This window comes from Phaenicophaeus curvirostris, chromosome 14, assembly GCF_032191515.1.
Source record: "Phaenicophaeus curvirostris isolate KB17595 chromosome 14, BPBGC_Pcur_1.0, whole genome shotgun sequence".
Lineage (NCBI taxonomy): Eukaryota > Metazoa > Chordata > Aves > Cuculiformes > Cuculidae > Phaenicophaeus > Phaenicophaeus curvirostris.
In genome coordinates, this window is record NC_091405.1 from 15,559,832 (window position 1) to 15,581,544 (window position 21,713).

Consider the following 21,713-nt stretch of genomic DNA (forward strand, 5'->3'; position numbering starts at 1 on the left):
TTTAGCTCGGTCAAAGCTACCGTGAAGGGTGCATTTTATTAAACTAGGCAGCTGGAAAGCAGTTAGGTGGAAGAGCTCAGGAAAGGAAGCCACATTGCCTCTTGGGCATGGAGTGGAAGCACTGGGTCAAAGGTAACATATCGGCAGAGGCCCTGAACGTCTGTTTCCGTATCTTACTTAGGGTTGCCCCAATGCTTTTAGACAGAATTATTGTCAATGGTATTGATTAGATGTTCTGATAATCTAGCAAGCTTCCTGATGTGTTAAATTTCCTTCTTTCACGTGGCGTTAAGTGTGGAAGAAGTATATGTAACTGCAGAAGTAACTCTCAGTGGACACCACCAAAGTATGACTGCTTGCCATCAGTTGTGCTGGGCATGCCAATTCCAATTAGGTATTTGCCAGTCACTTTTGACTCTTTCTAACAATTCTGCGTACCCCTACTAATGCACAGTACACTTCTAGAGTTTTAACTTATGTTTTTATCAGAAGAGATTATGACAAAAGGCTTTATTTTCTTCAGACATAAAAAAATATGAATTATATTTCTGCTACACTTAGAACATGTATTCTTAAAAGTATATATTCAAACTCAAAAGTGGGCAAAGAAAATATGGGCTCCAGGACAGCAGAATTTTGCATTTAAAGCAGTTTGTCAGGACAAGAGCAAATGTAACATTTGAATTTAGAAGTTAAAATTTGACGTGCCTCTTGGAAGAAAAACTAGCTTTGCATAAGCTTTTGATTTTTTTTGCATAGACACGTTAAGAGGTTTAGGCTGAACATTAGGAAAAAGTATTTCACGGAAAGGGTCATTGGGCACTGGAACAGGCTGCCCAGGGAGGTGGTTGAGTCACCTTTCCTGGAGGGGTTTAAGGGACGGGTGGACAAGGTGCTGAGGGACATGGTTTAGTATTTGATAGGAATGGTTGGACTCGAGGATCCAGTGGGTCTTTTCCAACCTGGTGATTCGATGATTCTATGAACTGCTGGACAAGATCAGATGTCATTGCTACTTTTGTCTAAAGGGTCTTGTGTGACGTCCCACTTAATCAACAGCTCCTCCCTTGTGGTGGGAATGGAGAGCGGTGGTAGGGAACCTGCGGGCCTTGGTGCAGCCCACAGGACAGTGCCCCAAATTCCTGTCAGTCAAAATAAGATCTATTACAGGCAGAAATGGGTTAATGGTTGTATCTCTACTTCAGCAAATGCGCAATAAAGAGCTAGATTAGTAGAGATGAAAAATTTATTGCAAAACTGCCACAGTATTATGAAAAACAAAATGATTTCATTGAGCAGTAGTTCTGTTACCATAATCCTAACGATAAAGTCCGTTACAATAATAGTAGAGGAAAAACTAATTGCAGCAAGGACAGAATGAATCTTTTTTAATCCTCATTGTCATCTCAACTAAATCCAAACCTATTTGTATTAACCTTTGCTGACAGAGTCACATGATGGACATAATTTCTTGTAATTTACCAGCAGTAGATCTAACCTTTCTTCATCAAATATTCATAAAGGCATGATTCTCAGTGATTTTCTGTCTCTTTTCATATTTACAGCTTGTTGTCTTCTTCCTTTTACTATAATTTGAACACAATTGAAGTCAGATGGAATTAAAGTTAAATTGTTTTAGTGGCTACAGTACCTGAAAGCAAAGAACATCTAATTGATATTTCTTTCAAGTAAAGATCATGCTGCATTCTGATGTGATGGCATTAAGCAGTCTGAATGTCCCTTCCTGTCAAAGGGAAAAAAACCCAACCCAGATTAAATAGCATCAGTTCTTGTACTTGCACAACTGTTTAAGGAGAGTATGTCTAGCATCTGCATAAAAATGCACATGGAACTGAAAATACGTAGATGTGGAGCCTTGGACAATGTGTTTGAACGAGAAGAAATGCCGTGGGCTTGATTCCTTATTTAGGTGTAAGTAAGAATAACCATTGAACTCAATATAATTACGGTAGTGCAAAACTGATCAAGAGGTTGAAGATATATCGGTTTGATTAAGGCAATGTCAACTGGTGTGACACATGGACTATGCATCTCTTTCCCTCTAAGAGGTTTAAATCCTAAATACAGTTATATACTAGCTATAGAATGACCATGCTTACCAGTGGATTTTTTTTAGTGAGGAAAATAAAATTCCTTTAATGCAAATATAAGGTGTAATGGCAAAAATTGAACAGAAGTGCGTATACTTAAAATATTAGAATGTGATAAATTCTCAGAAATACTTTAGACTGGTGTGTTTGAATTTAAGGCGACTAAGTAATTGTTGTAAACATTCTTTGCATCATGCTATGAACAGCGACTGTACCTTTGGGTAGCTTTAATAGATGATTTGGTATCACTTTGCTCATTCTCTCAGAATAGATTGTGGCTAAGTGGAAACAATATAAATGGTTTAAAATAAGCATAGCTTTAAAATGCAATGCTTTTTAAGTAAGCGCAAAATGCGATGCTTACTTTGTCTTTATCACTTTATTGTCCAATTCTGGGTGCACGCTAGCCAGTAACTGAGCTGTTAGGACCTTGCTTAACATTTTTCAGGTATGGCTGTCATTCTTTTTGTGAGCAATCCCTACTGTCTAATGCAATGAGCTGCTGAGAGCCGTCAACTCCCATTTTCATCACCGAGAACTGAATGTTCAGCGCCTTCTACCATTAAATCTCTAGAGAACAGACAGTTCTAGCAGGTCCTAAGTAGTAAGATATTGCTGAAAATCAATGAAAAGAACATCTTAAAGATACATTGGTTATAAATTCTACTTTTGTGGAAAAGTAGAGAGGATTCTGTTGTTTGTGCCAGGTTCCTGTATAGCAATGATCAAATGAGGATTACTGATGAAAACTGCTAGTTTCTTTCCTCAAACCCATTGTTGTCTATGAAGCAGTGGATGAAGGGGCATTAACTGCCAGGGCACCTTCTGAATTTTGGAGGAAATTGCTTAAAAGCGTTTGGCATGTGGTTACAAGTTATTTCCAAGAAAACTTTCCTGTTGATAATATTCTTGTTGTCATATTTATAGTAGTCAAGAGGAACAAGACTATTAAAAGTTAGTATGCCAAAGTTGCACTCTCTTTGCCCAGAGAATCAGGGGATGCCTCATCCCTGGAAGTGTTCAAGACCTGGTTGGACAAGGCTTTGAACTAGCAGAAGGTGTCCCTGCCCATTGCGAGGGGGTTGGAACTGGATGATCTTTTAAGGCCCCTTCCAGCCAAAACCATGCTGCGATTCTATGACATCAATTCTGAGTTTGGACTGTCTGTTTGTGTAGAGAATTGGTAATTATCAGCATGATTATAATGCTCATGGTAATTACAGTAGACACTATGCAGTAATTATAACTAAGTGCTTCAGATGAGTCTCAGACACTTCAGCTTGTGTAAGTGTTGATCTAAAAAGCATGAATACCAAGTTAGCAGTCTGCTGAAAAACTTGACTCTCCATCAGTCCCTTGGCAAGGGCAGAAGGTTATTGGAACTAATCAGGTTGGTCTTGTGGGTAGCCAGTGAGGCCTTACGGTTTCCCAGGTGACCTTTGTTCTGTAATGCACTGTAAAGGACTGACTTTCTCCATTAATAGTTTGTTTGTGAAAGCTGGAGAGGTGACTTGTAATGCAGCTGCTTTTTCCGAATCTTCCATAATGACATTTTGAACAAGCAAATGATGTTCTTTCATTCAATATGACCTTGTGTGTTTTGGTCATTCCAGCATGCTTTAAGAAAAATTAAGTAAAAGAAATGAGAAACACACTGTTTACTTACATTTCCATATCTTGAATAGTTTTCATAAATTGCAGGGCAAATTGTAATATTAATTAAATATATGTATGTTTATGTACCTTTTGGCAAATTCTCTTTTCAGTTAAACCTATTTGTATAAAAAAAAAGACTTATATCTGTCTATAACAATTTCAAGAGAATGGAGAATATGGTTACTCTATTCTTCTAGAGGTTTTTATTCCCTGCATCAGGGGTTTTCTTTCCATAGTGGTATTGGGTTCAAAGGCTAAGCTGATACCTGTGGGACTTTGACAATAGAAGCCTTCTCTCTTCAGTCTCCTGGATTATCCATTCCAATTAGAATATATAATTTTACAGTAATATGTATTACAAGGTATTTTTAAAGTCTTACTCAAAGTAAGCTCATTAAAAACTGGTTGTGTAGAAGTTTGAACATCGTTGTATATAGGATTTTTATGTCAGTTGTTTTGACTTCTGTCACAAGTTACTAAATTTTACCCTTTTATCCCTGTGCTAGCTGTGTAACTGCATGGTTTCCAGGCAGGAATCTTTTCTTGATTTGAAGATGTCAGAAATGAAGAATATTCTGTTCCTTTAATAGTTTGACCCAGTGTGTGATTGACTTCACTGTAAAAATGAGGCATACATGAATTTCTCTGGGTTCTTTTTCAAATTCCAGCTTCCTCTGCTAGGCAAGAGAGCTCTTTCATACAAGATATTTTCCTTCAGTCTATCAGTTGTAAATCTGATAAGTGGAGCAAATTGAGTTAATCATTATCGCATATTTTCCACCTGTCTCTACAGTCTCTTTTCTTCGCTTCCTTCAATGTACTTCTAAAAAGCTGGAAACAAGGTTATTCCATGTTACTCTTGTGTTAGTCTACCTAGGGAAACACAGAAGGATTAGGTACTATACTGGGATTTCATTCTGAGTTGTCTGGGATAATATCTACCTTGTTTTCACATGCAGTGGGTTTTGAGTACAAACTCATCAATTTTCCTGTCATCCTGCTCAGTGTCATTGCGTATACTTCTATAACACGTTTGGTCCTGATCACTAAGTGACCTGGCAGGACTAAAACTTCTCCGCTTTTTTTAACCATATCAGTCTCTGTGCTATCTGTAAAAAATGCCAGATAGCTGATTGTTGCCATTTACTTTCAGAATACTGATGAAAATGTGACTAATACTGGCCACTGTATTGGTCTCTGGAGGAATCCCTTATGAGGGTCACCATTCAGTAGTGACTCCCCCTTGATGTTTACCGTTATGTTGCTTGACAGTCATTACTTAGTGTGGTGTATGTTCTGTTGACATTCAGTGCTACTTGAGGAAAAAAAGAGATCTGGCAGCATAAATCAACTCATAACATTCCTCTATGGTTTCTTCTGGTAACAGAACTTGTCATCTTGAAGGGTTTGTCCAACAAGATTTGTTTTCCAGAAAAAAACATACTGATTGGCATGCTTTATATATTCATATTGTCTGTGGAATGAATCTTGTAACAGGTTTCCTGTTGCCTAATACTACAGAGGCTTGTAGATGCCTGGATCACTTTATTTCCTTTATCATGATAGTAGTGCTGTAACAGTCTTTTATAATTTCCTGGATTTAAATCAACATTTTTAGGCTACAGGATTCTCCAGTCTGTTATAAGTTAATATTGCAGCATTGTGCCAGATATTAATATGTCTAAGAGGGCTGTTTGTATGCAAAGGTGGGTATTGTTCTTGTGTGTGTGTTCTGAAGCAAGCTGAGAAAAAAATGGCTTTGAACACTGCAAAGATCTTCTTGGCACAGCCCCAGCTGACTCCTACCAGGAAGGGGTTTTGCATTGGTAGAAGATTATTTGATTCCTGAAATCCAGAGCTGCACAGAATAACACCCTTTATTGTTTCTGAGTCAAAAATACAAGAGGTAGACCGTCAAACAAGATTTTTTGATCCCCAAAGTGTTCATAAAGCAAGAGTGCTCAAAACCTTCCAGTTAGAAAGGTCACAGATATCTTTAGAAGATTGGTACCTGGTTTAAATTATGAGACAAATGTAAATGAACAGTATTTTTCTAATATGTACATTTTCTAAGTACATGGAGCAGTCCTCAAGGACTTGGGAAGAACGTGTGGTTACAGTGTGATTTCACTGGTGTTTCACTCTGACTAAACAGACAAGCCAACATTAAGTAAACTGAGCCTCTTAGAGTCATTAAGGCTTGGAAAAGGGAGATCAAATTGGTACAGAAGGTAGCTAACGCAGGCCTGTCACTGTTTGGGATGGCTGTGTGTGAAAGGATTATGTTTAGATGTTTCCAGGGGAAAACTAAATAGCAGTGAAATGCGAGAAAAGCTGAAGTGAAAGTAGAAAGGACAAACTCTGTAGGAGAAGGTCTAAGAAAATGGGCTTTTCATCTTGCTGAGGAATGTCATTAGCTTCCCTAGATGCTCTTACTGGCACTTCAATAAACAGGAGAGCTGGTGAAATTTCCCTGTAGAACTGTACATATTTGAGAAATACAAACTACAAATTAATAACTCCTCAGGACTACTTGGGAAAGGGAAAAAGAAGAAAGGCCACCTCCTGTTTGTACCAAAAGGAGGAGGATTATGTGGCTATTTACAAAACTCTTAAAGTTTACATTAATTCATTGGCATTAAGACAGATCAGAGTAATAACATCTCAACAAAGAAAGACATGAACGCATACTTTGCATTTTAGATTAATATAATCACAATATAATTTGAACAAGCAAACTAAATAGGAGGGAAGTAAATTGGTCTCTTTCATGCTCAGGGAAGTAGCATTTCTTGTAACACAGGATGATAACAAATTTCATTGACAGTTCATTGAAAGGAATGACTAAAGTAGCTCAGTTGACAAGCAGTAAACTATTAAAATCAGAGTCTGAAATACAACATTTATAGACAAAATAAAACATGTAAGGGCAAGACCAAGACTTTTCAAAAAGTTCAAATAAATTTTTTAGCAGACAGAGAATGCAGGAATACAAAACAGTAGTTCTTTCATGAGATTAATGAAATAGACACTTTTCGTTGTATATATCTTGACTTCCCATGAATCTGCAGAAAGTACAGAGGGCTGGACACCCTATGTCACCCAACAAAAGCTTTCTGTTTCCTCAATCTCAAAAAATTACACTGTTATCCACAGAATTTGAACCTGACAGTATGCCTACTATGTAGGTTGCTTGGTAGAAATCTCTGAAAAGCAAGTATATTGTTGTAGTCCTGCACTACTTCAAATAACGGGTGGAAGATTCATGCATGTGGTACAGTAAATTAGAGAGAATGGGTTGGTGCAGCATGACGACTAGAGACTAAATGCAAGGATAGGGACAGGGCTAGGAATAGGATGGCTGCCTCAAGTTCTTAATAAAAGTTGCAGTTAATTGTGTATGTGTGCGTAGCTGTGCACTCAGCAGTGATGTAGAGATCATCTCTAAGGACCCTGCTCAATGTAGCTTTTAAGCTTGTGCTGATCTTGTAATATATTTGAAAGTTTTAGTGAGCTGAATGAGATTTAAATATGTGACTACGCATTTTGCTTGATCCTAATAGTAGATTGAATCAGATCCTTAATTAACTAATGCAAGAGGTCTTTCTGATGTGTGAAGAATTCTGATGTGGTGTTTTAAGAGGAATTATATGGAGGAATAACATGAGAGTAGCATTGCAAGTCAATCAGCACAGCAGATGTTAGTTTCTCTCATTAACAAACTTAAGGTTTTGTAGCCATTTTCTAATAAAGAATTAGTTAAGAGAAAGCACATAAATGTTTGAGAATTAATTTGAATTGTGCTTTGAAAATGCTAAAAAAAAATAACTCATCTGAAGTGCTCTTAAGGCAGTGGCACCATATAACTTATTATCATTAGAGGGTTCCCTATGGCAATAACTTCATCCAAGAAGAATTTCAAGAGTAGTTGCATTATCTATTGAAAAGCAATTTCCAGTTTCTGTTCAGGCAAGATAGTTTTACGAATAACTCTGAAGTTTACTCCGAAGGCCATTTCAGTCGTCCACAGATCTTATGATATTATGTTACCTTCTTTTGTTTCAAATTCACAGCATAAGAAAGAAAAAGAATGACATAAATTGGATGTTAGAAGAGTTCTGAAGATAGACATCAGAAGAATTTGAGAGTAAGAAGAGAACTCAGCATTATTTGTATTTTCTCTCCTAAAGTAAAAAGAGAACAAAGCATCAAAAGCATCAGTAGTGAGAGATAGCTCAAAGCTAGGACTACATATCATAGCATATAAAACAAGTTGGCACCACTGAAAGGTCTAAAATCTTGGTCTGCGGTTTAAAGTCATTGATATTGCATTCAGAAAGATTCTTTAAGCCAAGGGAAATAACATGAAGAGCTATATGCATTTGTTGCAAAAGACATTTTAGGTTTTACTTACTAGTAGCATTTTGGTACTCACTTGCATGAATAAGTCTTCATGGTGCTGAGAAAATTCACAGAATCACTAGGTTGGAAAAAGATCTCCAGGGTCATCAAATCCAACCATTCCTATCAACCACTGAACCATGTCCTTGACCACCTCATCCACCGATCTTTTAAACACCTCCAGGGATGGTGACTCAACCACCTCTCTGGGCAGCCTCTGCCAGTGCCCAATGACCCTTTCTGTGAAAAATTTCTTTCTGATGTCCAGCCTGAACCTCCCCTGGTACAGCTTGAGACCATTCCCCCTTGTCCTATCCCCCGTCACTTGGGAGAAGAGGCCAACACCCTCCTCTCTACAACCTCCTTTCAGGTAGTTGGAGAGAGCAATGAGGTCTCCCCTCAGCCTCCTCTTCTCCAGGCTAAACACCCCCAGCTCTCTCAGCTGCTCCTCATAAGGCCTGTTCTCCAGCCCCTTACCCGGCTTCGTTGCTCTTCTCTGGACTCGCTCCAGAGCCTCAACATCCTTCTTGTGGTGAGGGGCCCAGAACTGAACACAGGATTCAAGGAGCAATCTCACCAGTGCCAAGTACAGTCCAAGTCCATGCTAGAATTTCATAGGTCAGGATCTTGTGCTTTTTTTTAAACGCTCACGGCAATAACATCTGAAAGTGGGACAGGATCAAATGCATGTAATTTATTGTGTGTTTAAATTGGTTGAACACAATCGTATTCCATAAAGGAAGGTGTATTTGTGTTTAGTAACTTTAAATCATCATTCAGTCTATCCTGGAATTTTAGTTGGTATTAAAATTATTGCAGAATTACATTAAATGCAAAATTTTGACTTATAGTGATGCTAAACATTCACACAGAATTTCTTCCCTTAATGAAGCTGAAAATAAGTAAAAAAAAAAATCATTTATTCTCATTGTATTTGGATGATGGTAATTATTTATGAGTTAAAGTAGAAAAGGATATTTAACATCTGTATATGTTTTCAGTTATTAGAAATGTAAAGGGTAATAGAAAAAAATCTGATGTCTTGTTTGGTAATCAGAAAGATTTACTCCACTTACAGAAATGGAGAAGAAGCATATTGAGCGTATATTTGCCATATGATTTTTATTTGTGCCTGGACGTACTGTAGCATTTCCTGGGACATCAAGTCTGTTTCTCTGCCAGCACTGGAAATTTTTCAGTGATATGTTTTCATAGTGATTTGTCCATAAAATATCACTGAATAAAGCAGCAGCCATGGAGAAAGTCTGTGGTGACTGAAATGTGATTAGTTACATTGAGGCTTTCTTTTTTTATTCCTAAACTTCTTTTTCTTCTTTTTGAGCCTCTCTGCCTTTCTTGTATCTATTTTCTCATTTCCCTATTATTTGTTCCCTCCTGCTTCTGTTTGGCCTCATGTTGATCTAAAGGAAGCTGTTTCGGTGCATAGGATTGCATTGCTCTTATAGTATTAGTTTCAATATATGATATAAACATTCTGGTTGCAGGCTACAGCTGAGGTGAAAAACACAGGGAAGACAGTGTAGTTCTTCAGCACAATAAACCTTTTCTGTTGTTGTTCCCTAAGCCACATTGGAGTTCAAGGCCGTATCTCTTGATAGAAAATGTGTGTGTGCTCCTCATATATTCGTGTGTGTGTGAGCACTTATGTATATATGTACACATATGAATTTGTAGTGATAAGCAAGGTCTTAATTTCACTCTCTAAATGAAGAGTTAGTCTTGTGGTTGTTTGCCTTTCCCATGTGATAGTTGCTATCAGTCTATCATCCTTTCCTTATGGCTAATGAAATATGCAGATTTACTAGTGAGAATTTGCATATTTCAAAAGCTACTAAGAGCTGCATTGTAGGAAGAGTTAGAGAGCAGATGGATAACGTGGGTCCTAGGGCAAGACCTCTGTTTGGAGTCACTGGCCATAATAAACTTACAATGAAGGAGTGTTCCATGTATAATCATATACAGAGTCCCTCTTCACAGCGGTTAACTTCAAATACCCAAGGAGTGTGGTTCCATTCTGCTCCCAGGTGTTGCTACCTCTGTGTCACCTTTGCTTTGATCCTGATGGAAGTAGTGGGATTTTGAGGATGGGTTGTGTTAGGAACTTGTGACAGTGACACAGGAAGCACTTCAGGCTGAAAGGATTACGTAGCTTTGATGCTGGAAAAATAGAGCGCACTTCTGTCCAGTCTGATTTAAGGAACAAGTAATATGGTTACTGTTAGTTGCATTCAGTCATGTTTCTTTTGATTTTTGCTTTCCACATATAACAAATCGGGATTTGTCATGCGGCAGTTGATTTTTATTGTCATGAAAAGTTGTCTTGTGGAAAAATGCACATGCAACAAGTTAAACGCTTGCAGCTTTCTTGCAGAAATGCGGAGCATGCAAACCCTGAAGTTCTTTGGGAAATGGGATTGCTTGCTTTAAATGATGGGGCATTGAATGGAAGGGCCATCCTCCAGCAGTGTTATCTCAAACCATCCTACATTCACATTTTTCCTTGGCTATATGACATCTGCATAAAAGAAGAACAAAAGATAAAGTGGGACAGTAAATGATGCTGGAAGCATCATTAACTTTTCTTGTGATATTCTTTTGGAAAATGCAGTGTCTTTCAAAAAGTGTGCCATATGGATGGCTGAGCCCCAGATCTTCCAGCAGTCTGATACTGGCAAAGGGAGGGCATCTGTAGCCCCCTGGGAAGCAGGTGGTGGAGATTTCCTTTTCTCCTCTTTGTTATTTTTTATTTCCATTTCCTCTTCCTCTCTTTTTCTCAGTCATTTAATGCCATTCTGCACGACAGAGGGGAGCATCTGGCCCCAAGTAAACACCCAATAAAATAAGTGGGGGAAGTTCACAGCTCCCTTGGTGCTATTGCGTCTGTCTGTCTGGTTGTGGACTCAACAAGATAACCATGCATCAATTTACATTGTCCAGGCTATCTTCACAACCAGAAGTGCTTGAAACCCTATTTTAATAGAAGCTTAGATTCTGGAGAATACTGTAAAGTCTCTCCAAAGGCTCAAAATCAGCAATTCCATCTGTGTTTCTGCAAATGTAGAGGAACAATGCCCCAGCTGATTATGCAAACAGAATGAAAATAGTTATTTTAAAAGTGCATAAAATCAATACTTTAGGGGAAACAAGTCAGCTGTGTTTATACTCAGCATATAGCAGACATTTTGTTTCTTTGTCTGAAAAAAAATATAGGAAGGCAAGGATCGCAAGTGAAATAAAACAGCCGATCACATAGTGAGGCAGAGGGGACTGGAACATCAGATGCCTCAGCAAAGGCTTCGAGCCTTTTAGGTTCCTTTTGAGAGAATATAAAGTATATTGAGGCTGATGTGTTTCTACATTGATTGAAGTCAAAGCCAAATATTCTCAGCACAGAGGGAATAACTCACATCCCATTGCTGATCATGAAAAGTATATAACTAAATCCATGTCTGTGGTGCTGTCTCTTTTGGACTGGTGGGATTTTTTGCAAGTAGGGGTATGAAAGGGTGTGTTTATAAATATGAATAAACATGCTTCTCATGCAATTAGGTTACATAGCTTATATGCATATTATTCTAAAAACAAGAAACAGAAGCATCTGAGAAACGAGGCTGAAAGGGAACAATTTGTAGACCTATAGGTTAAATTGGATTTAACTTCATCTTTCAGCAAATGCTGTGTTATTTATTCAGTCTTCTCTGGGGGATTTCCCTACCCCGTGCACTTTATAGAGAGTAGTGATGTTTCTTAATTAAAAAATCAAACAAACATGGGATGGAGGCTGCCCCACGCAACCATTCTCTTGTGGGAATAGGAGGTGCAATGATTTTTCTCATGGACAGTTTCTAGGTCTGTTGGACAGAGGCCACAAAAGAGAGGAAAGTTCATGTCTGGGAAGTCAAGTTGACATCACACATCCAATGCCAGCACTGTTCTCAGTTACTGCAGTGCCATCTACTAGGAATTCCCCTTTGGTTGGGGATAGTTGGTGGGCATGGTGAGGAAGGTCATTGATAATCTCATCAGAAGTATCTTTTGGGTAGAATTCTGTTTATTAATTCATCCATGGTGTAGAGATGAATATATTAGATAAAGTAGCTTCTTGTGCTCTTTTCTTCCGTTCTTTCCACCTAGAGCTGGAAAGATTCTGAGGCTTTGTTTTACAATCCCCACTCTGTAGCTGAAGATAATGAGCAGCAAATCTTTATCCTTTCCATAGTTTGTCAGCTGAATAGTTTAGAAAGGCTGAAATATATTTTTACCGATTTCAATTTGTATTGTGGTCAAAAAGGTCCTCATTTCCAGTGGAATGGCTGGCTTTGGAAGCAGAAAGCTCTTGGGTCAGTGACTGTAAACTGTGGTTCTGTAGTATGGGCCAAATGCATCAGTAACTCAAGTCATAAGCAACTTTTGAAAGAAGCAGGCAGAAAAGATCTAACATGCCATTGTGCGTATTTGTACTTGTGTATTTGTGCAGCTGATAAATGTATTTTCTTGGATTAAAATTTAACTGATACTGCCTCCACCCCTTCCCACATCTGACATTCTCTTTTCAAGTTTCTTATCTGGAAACAAACTCATTTTGTCCCTTCTACAAATGGAGTCTTGGTGTCAACCATTACTTATGGCTGGGCACACTCTAGTTACAGCACATGAAAGAGTATCAGCAGTGACTTAATGTAAATGGGAAAGACTTCTTGGGAATACATTGGGGATTAGATGTTCAAAAGAACGAAGCACTACCCCCTTTTTTCCAAGCCCTGTTTTTACATGGGCCATTGTTTTATAAGATACGCTGGAGTTCTGAGTAACAGCTCAGTAACACCTTTATTGTAGCATGAATGGAGGAAGGAAATAACTCCCATATAAACAATAATTTCAGGAATGCTGAAATGTAAACATGTATGGATGAGCGTGCAGTTTTGACCATGAAGAACAAATATCCCATTCACCCTTTCTGACTGTATCAGTACATGGGTGAGGCAGCTAGACTGATGCTACTTGACTTACCTTATGAATTTCCACGTGATCTCTATTGGTCTTTGAACTGCCAGGCACAGGCCACTAAATTAGTGCCATCTAGGAAACAGAGCTATTCATATCATCTCTGCACTCTTAATATGCCTGTGCAGGCTGAGCCACAAATTGACCCTATTGATCTGCTTTGACTACACTTGTGTGGAGTAGACAAACAGTGCAATAGAATTCAGTGACCCTAATTCACAGTACCTTATTTAGGTTCCTAGGTAACAATTCTCATTTGCATTAATCACATTCATCAGTAGAACTCGAGGCCACCTCCTGGCTTATATGCATTCCTTTACCTGACAGTGGAACAAAGAAGTATCTGCTCTGAAAAATCAGTGGTTTAAGTATATTGATACTTGATAGTTACAAAACTTAACTTAGAAAGAAGACTGTTTTTCAAATCAATGGCTCAGGCATTACTGTAAAATATATCGATTAAAAACAAAGCGTAATGTTAGTCATTTAGTCACTAGAGTGATGCAATACTGAAATAAATTTATCCTTTGACTTTTGCATTAACCTTTTATTGACTGCTTGCATACTCATAATTAACACACACTTTAGCTAGCTTGGTTAATTTTAGCATTGTGATCAGTGTCCTCTAATGTAGCTCACGCTCTGATCATCAAAATGTCAGTGCAGCCCAGGGGACCACAGCCAGGCAACTTTGTGTCTGGGAATGTACACCTGCCCATGGTGAAATTAGCCACCTTCCAAGGGAGAGGGTCCTATATCATCATACAAAGTTGTATGGTTATAGAAATGTTTGTCATGACCTAGCTGAACTTATATTAATTTTCAGCTATTGGTAAATATTATTGAGCAAAGTCCCTTCAGCAAAAAAATGGACAAAAAGGGGATCAAAAAGCTGTGAAGTTCGCAGGGGAGAGGTAGTGAGAATGTGCACCGCAACAGTAATTAATTGTTCCTTAAAAAGGGGCTTTTTTAAGTGAAACTGGCGCAGGTCTTGGTTGATCTTAATAGGGGCTGTGGAGTTCTGTGTATTCTGCACCCTTTAGACAATACATCCTTTATTTAATATGTTGGTGAACATGTATTATCGATGCGTCGGAGCTGAATTGCTCTGAAATACATCATGGCAGTTTTTTCTGTTCTCCTGCTGCAAATAAGGTGTGAAAAATGCCTCAATTTGGCATCTATTCTGTATCTCAGAGCATGTGGTATTTCTCTTAACACATCTCGTGCATGCAGTATACACAGATTAGATCTGCTCTCTCTTTGAGATCTGACTTTATTAACTCAAATAACAGTTTTAAATTAATATATAGCATTTTAATTAACTTATAAATCTTGGAAATTTGCACTGCCACCATACTTTGATGTTTATAGTATTTCCCATATGGAGCCTCAAATTCTTTTGTATTTGGGAAAAATAGATTATCTATCTATTCTGAGTTATCATTGCTAACTTAGCTGTCATAGCTTTCTTTTCCTGGCTACAAAGGAGTTTGAAATAATTCTATGCAATTATTTAAGTGGCTTTGATTTTTCTGCTTCAGTTAAAAATGTTGCTATCCTTTTGCAGGATATTCAGGTCTGTTACTCTGCCACAAATTACAGGCCATCATAGGAACAATTTCTCCCACAGAAATTTATTAAAATCAATAGTAATATACTCATCTGGAAAGGGCTGTTCTTGCACACTCACTCTAAGTCAGAAAGCACAGATGTGGATGGCTGCATCCAAGCTTGTGGTTGCCATTGAGGTGAATTGTTTCGTCGACTGCCAGGTGCAGTGAGGACTGCTTAGAACCCAGCTCCGTATTTTTAAATATGAGCTACTTGAGTTGAATTTCATGTCAGTGGATCTGGCACAGGGATTGTAATTCTGATGAAAATAGGAGACTTGCAAAATGTGTAAAAGTAACACTCACTCCTCTTCTTCCTAGTGATATAAAGCAAGGGAATAGAAATCACTGACAGAAAGACAAAGCAGCTGCGGGATTGCAGAATTTGCAACATTACAGCAGTACTTTCCCCTTTTTTATACTTGTGCATTACACTGATGCATTGCTGTCATCAGACTTGCGCAGAATGTCTGAGGACCTGGCAGCCTTCCATTCTTTTAACCCTCATGTGGAATCTGATGTGGCTGAAGCTTCCCAAGTGCCTGATTGCTTGCAAGTTAAGGCACATGCTCAGTTGTGGCTTTGCCTTTCAGAGATGGCTCTGCTGATAAGAAAAATAGAGAAGGAAAAGGAGCAACTGGAATTGTTGCTCATGGGCTGCCCAGTTACAGCATCATTGTGACTACTGACATATTTACAGTGACACAGATAACCAAACCCCAGATGTAAAGGAAAAGCTGGTCAGTATGTTTGTGTGAGAGAGCAAGGTAAGAGTGAGATGTGAAATCTAAAAAAAAAAAAAAAAAAGAGGGCCCTGAAAATTGTGAAGAAGCTAAGAGTTGGTACATTCTTCCTCTCAATGGAAATTCTGTTGTTGATAACAGATGTGTAAGAGAGAGAATGTTTATTATTATAAGTTGAGTTTTGCAGACCACATAATACGCCTGTAGTATTTACTGGCTGAGCTTCTTGATTTGTCATCTGCAATAATCTCTACATGGTTAATTTATCCGCTTTCAGATTGAAATGCTTAAACTGGAATATCTTATACTAGCCAGCAAATTGAGCGTATTATTTTGTGCCAAGACAGAAAATAAAGCAAGATTTTAAAAGCCTTATAGTTATGCTGTAATTAGTTTCAGCTTCCCCTGCATATTAATTTTCTCCTGTTCCTTTATATAATTTGGAAAATGTCTTCAGAACATGATGGCACAATCAGTTAAGTACCTCTCAGAACTCATACACTAAACTGCATTTGGTCTAACAACTATTATAAAGCAGCCGGCAAAACAAATCCTCTGTTATTCTGTACAGCGCAGCTTATCAATGCAAACAGTTTAATATTTATGCTAAGAGGATTGTCACAAGTAGCTTCTGTTCCTTTAATTCTTGTTTTAAATAAATAATGAGGACATTTAAACACATTACTCTTCCCAGGGCCCTGAGGTCGGCTAATCTTATTATTTATGAAGTGATGTGCTACATAATAGTACTTAGTGCATGTTAACAGATGCTATTATCAGGGGCTGATGTGGAGAGCTGAAGATATATTGGAATGCTATGTGTTAATACTGTCCTTGTAGTGTAATGTACGATGGATTGAGTGCCCAGGATGCTGGTGTGGCAATTAACCACACACCAACATGGGTGTAAAGCTGAAGAATGTTTTCTCATGGGGATTACACTGCCATTAATAATTCCCAAGAGAAGAAGACATCTTTCATTTGAGAACAGTCTCTTCCAGAAGGTTGATGGTGTAGACAAGGAAGTTGCATGTGCCAGTAATTTTGGAGTTCATTTTACAGAGTTGAAGGTCAAATACATCTTTAGAACAACCATAAAATTGTTACAGTTAGGTGCTTTATAGAACATGATTTTATAAAAATGGCTTACAAGAGATAAAAGTGTATTTCTACAATTGGCTTTTCATCTCTTTGAAGAACTAGGTGTATCTGCACTGTCTACCAAAATTATAGTAATGCTTAGCATTTTTCTTTGTCTTGCTCCATTACAAACATTAACTAATTAATCAGCAGCATGCAAGTTGTTTCAGGGGAGGGGAAAAGAAAGGAGGAGAAATCCTTGAACTGAGACAATTTTTTTGGTGCAGCATACTCTGAAGAGGTGTGATGGTTGCCACTTACAAAACTTTCATCTGCAGGCTGCAGTTCAGTTGAATATTATCATTACACTTCACTAGTATTGATGAATAATCCATTTAATAAAAAACATTGTAATTTAAACATTTCTCTGGGGACTAGCATACGCTAACCTCTTAATTTAATTTTATTGAAGTTTTGCCCACCTATTCATCATTGGAAGTTGTTATTAACCTCCATTTCCATTTATCTTTATAGAATTTTCTCTTTTTATATTGCCTTTTTCAGAGCTAAGCAGGTTGATACACTTGTAAATCTCCAGAATCTACAAAGCTCGTCCAGCTTCTTTAATATTGTTTAATCTATCCCCTCTGACCTTAATGCAGTAAATTCAGTTTAATCTTTCTCAATAATCTAGTAATACATTGGAAACCGGCAAACATTTAAATCTGATAATGGTTTAATCGCATACTTTAAATAACAGCTGAGATAATGAAAAAATAATTCACCATGTAAAGGTACACTAACTGAGTTTTCTCTGTGATTGGCTTTTTGAGAAATCCCTATAGAAAACACAAAGCCTATAACAGAAATCAACTTCACTGTAAATGAACAATCCATTTGGTCAGAAGATGTGGTATTTCTTTTTTATTATCATCTTTCTCTTTAAATTAATGCACAAATATATCCTCGCTGAGTATTCAGTTTCTTGATACAGTTTTACTTAAGTAGTTCATCTGCTTACCTTTCTTTTCAGATGCCAGTCAGAAGCGGCAGAGAGCTTGCCAGAAGACCAGAAACCAGAATGCCATCCTTTCTGGACAGATGATGACTGTAATATGCCTCTGCCGTATGATCTTGAAGAAGTAATTGCTAAGCTACAAAATCTTGTTCAGAGGGTAGATTAATTGATGACCTTTCAGCCTAGACTTATTGATGCTCATCTTTTGGAGAGAAGCCTTATAGTTTAAAATAAATCTTTTCAGCTTTATGATTCCTTGATCATTTATTATTTTATGTGTCAATGCAGATTTTGCTGGTCTTCACAGAGTACGTTGGTTACTGTCTCATAATACAAAAGGCTAGACCCCAAATTTACAGAAGCGGGTGGCTTTTAAGACCCAAAGTTCAGAACACGGGCCTCAGTTCTTTCCTCTACTTGCCATTGACTCTGCAGCCCATGGATATACATGTTTACACAAGTTCCCTCGGCATCTAAATGTCAGGTTCCGTGAATGCCTAGAACTGCCTTTGGCTTGGCAGGTTTGAGCAACACACGGTGTTATTCACACCTATGACAAGGCAGAATCAGGATTTGGGAAGCCTAATGAGAGGCCAGCTGAGCCTGAGCCTTCTGGATATCTACAGAACAGCTGTGACTTCTTAATCCACTAACATGGACAGCAGTGCAGGAGGTGGTGGAAAGAGTCCTTTATGCAGTGGGTCCTCATTAGAGCATTTTTTTCAGATGAGAAACTCTACAAGAGCCTCCTGACATAGATCACAAGACTTTCTTGCTGTTTTTCGAGTAGTACTGGGAGAGATTTCTGAGATGAATCTACACCTTCTGGGCTCCCTGGAAATCAGAATTCAGTTCCTAACCATTACTTTGTTTCTGCAACTTGTGATTCCTATTCTGCGGCCGGGTTTCCCACTGTGTTGTCTAAAGAGCTGATGGACCTAAGTAAGGGTTTCCATTTGGAATGTCAGGTCCCCTGATAGATCAGATTTAGGTTATGTCATACTGAGCATTGCAGCATCTACGTTGATCTAGTGAGATCTATGAGAACAAACCCAGAAGACTATGAGAAATGAATTTGCTTGTGATTTGTTTTGTAGTAACATGCTATAAAAAAAAGAATTCTGTGTTGGATGGTACAGGGTGCTGCTGAACAAGAGAGATATTTTCCATTAGGTTAACTTGAGCTGGTGTACGCCTTTTCCTCTGTCATAAAAAGCAGACAAAAATAATATTATGGTGAAACAGCACCCGTTCTGTATTACCACTACAAAAGAAACCAGTAAGACTCAGATCTTGACGTTGCCACTAAGAAATGAATATGCCTCCTGTCTTAATCTGTTTAAAATCACTGTTCAGGCCAGGCTTACCCAGAGCATACCAGTACACTGTATTGGCAAATGTTCTGTGTGCGGATGAGGCTTGTACTGTCGAAAATTGTACTTTTGACAGTATAAGATATGCCAGACCTCCCCGGAGCTAAAGAAGCTGTGCCAGCAAAAAATCAGTTTTAGTGGTATAAAACTGTGTCCACACCTACCAGCTTTTGCCAGGACAATTACATCAATGGTGACTGTACCTCTTAACGCCTTTGACATAGCTGTGCCAGCAAAAGCATAAACATTTTCGCTGTAGTCCTGGCCTTCTGCTAAAATTGTGAGCCACCCTGCAGAACGTAGAAGCTCTCTGAAGAATAAATTATTTAAAGTAGGCTTGATTGTATTTTAACCTTGATCCACACATTTATCTGTTGTCTCTTGTGCCACAGATTTCTTAATATTTTGAAATACTATGCTACGGGCATAGCCTTTTCTTTCCTGCACTAGCTAAAGCTGGCTTTACCAGTGGGCAAAAGCATATATTTGGATTAATGCCGCACTAAATACTGTTTACTTTGGAGATCACTTAGAGAAAAGCTTGCTGAAGATGTGGGAATTCTGCTTTTGAAAAGGCAGTTCTCACAGAAACAGATATTTATTTGGAAATGAGCAAGATGAATTCAAACAAGCTAATGATGTAACACTTTTAACACAGCATTTGAGGAGATTGATTGTTTGTTTATGCTGTTACTTTATGATTATTCTGTGTTTAATTAAGCGCTGCTAGAAACCATGGGGATCACAGTATTCAAATGGATCTGACAGCCATAAAGGATATAGAAGGCACATCAGCATTGTAGTTTGTAGCTGAAGTGGATGCGTAGCTATTAAAAAATGATTGGCAAACAATTATTTCCCAAAGTAGTGAAAAACAAGCATTTGGTATTTTCTTGTGTTGGGAAACTACTAGCAGCAATAATAGAATTTTTAAAAATACATGATTCTAGATTTTGTCTATGCTGAAGATTTAAACTAGTGAATTAGCTGAACTAGTAGTAACCTCAGTGCAGCCAGATAGCACTTGTTTAAACAATCATAGAATCATAGAATAAGCAGGTTGGAAGAGATCCACGACACAGACATAGACGAATGAACTCCTTCAGAATGGATAAGACCTAAGATTCACTGGCAAAAAAACAGTAATTGAGTGGTTAAAGATGATTTGTTGCATTCCAGTCTCACATGATCTAAATCAGTGTAACTTGATTGAGTTCAGTGGAAATACAGATGTCTAAGAAGGTTTCATGTCTCCAAAGCCACAGGAGTTGATAGCTGAGACATGAGTAAGGTTGATGTTTGAAGCATGTAGTAATGCCAAATGGTACCCAAAGAGAAGAACATGGTTAAAGGTAAATATCTATAAAAAAATGAGAGATCAAGTGTAAATTATTACTGTGTTTGGATTAGAAGCAGACAAATACTTTGAAGTTTTCTTTATTTTATTGAAATACTTACAGTTATTTCATGTTGCAATGATACTTTAGCAATCCATGTATATTCCAGCATTACATAACCCATTTCCATTTTGGGTGAGCTGAAAAATACAGCCTCTAATGGATATTCTGCATATAGCAGATATTTGCCAAATCTGGATGATCTGGAGGCAGGAGGTCAGTTTCTTTTCAGGGAAGAGGCAAGAGCATAAATTAGATTCTAATATTAGATTCTTTTTAAATGGTGAAGTTCACAACTTTGCTTACATTTACTTTTCATCAGCCATGAAAGAATTGAGGTAAAATAGTTCACTTGCATGTGTGTCAGGCTAAATGGATTACAGAAGATACAGATCTGTTTGCCTGTCTGCACTTGCCTTTAGACAATATTCATCAATTTTACAAAAGCTACTGACTAAACATGGAACCAATACAAATTAAATGCTCAAGGCGAGGGCTTTCTTTAAAAAAATCTGAGTTGGTTTATAACTGATAGAAAGAAAATGTTGGCAGAAAATGAAAAACTCTTATTGTTTCTGTAATTTGGGGGATGAAAGTTAAAGCCCTAATTTAAGTATTTGATAGAAAACTGCTGTATCAGCTGTGTTATGCTATGTAATTAGAAATGTTTTTATAGTGCTTTATTCATATCTCCGTATAGGAAAATATTTTATCGTTTAGGTCCTTTCTTATTATTAAAAAGTTATGTAAGTAAAAAATAATCTTGATACAGTAGATTTTAAAGGTATCATGCTTATGCTCTGGGCTTTACAGCACATTGTGATTATCCTAAGTGTAAATAAGAATGCCATGAGTAATCACTGACTGGAAGCTGGCCAGGATGGGTAATATCCAAACCAGTTGTCTTATTATCGTCCAGATATAGTTTTACTTTCACAGGTAATGATGCAAGATACTCTTCAAAGTCATGCTGGACTTCTTAATGCTGTGACACACATTCAGGGACTCCGGTGCCAAAAGACAAGGGAAAAAAAGAAATGAAAAAAATACCAAAATCCATCATGAAAGATGTCTGAAATACTTTATTGTGTTAAGAGCGGTCATTGCTCTTTTCTGAGTCCCACGTTATGCAGTGGAATTTGGGCTAATGTAATAGGGATTAAACTAGCCCAAGGAGTGATCACTCAGATGGAATGAGAAGAGGGTAGGAGAGATGAGATGCAAGGTATGTGCTTTCTCAAGGCCACAACTTTATTAACTCATATGGGAGTCATTGAGCAGTAACTTGTACAGTGC

General features: G+C 37.8%; 1 protein-coding gene across 3 annotated transcripts in view; it reads left to right on the forward strand.

Annotated features, from left to right (window-relative positions):
* Window positions 1–20,086, forward strand: part of FTO (FTO alpha-ketoglutarate dependent dioxygenase) — a 215,262-nt gene extending 195,176 nt beyond the window's left edge. For all 3 annotated transcript variants that reach the window (XM_069868659.1, XM_069868661.1, XM_069868662.1), the window contains exon 9: window positions 17,663–20,086. In XM_069868659.1, coding sequence (XP_069724760.1) covers window positions 17,663–17,813 — 151 coding nt within the window. In that variant the 3' untranslated portion in view covers window positions 17,814–20,086. The remainder of the gene's footprint in view (window positions 1–17,662) is intronic.
* Window positions 20,087–21,713: the final 1,627 nt, after the last annotated feature.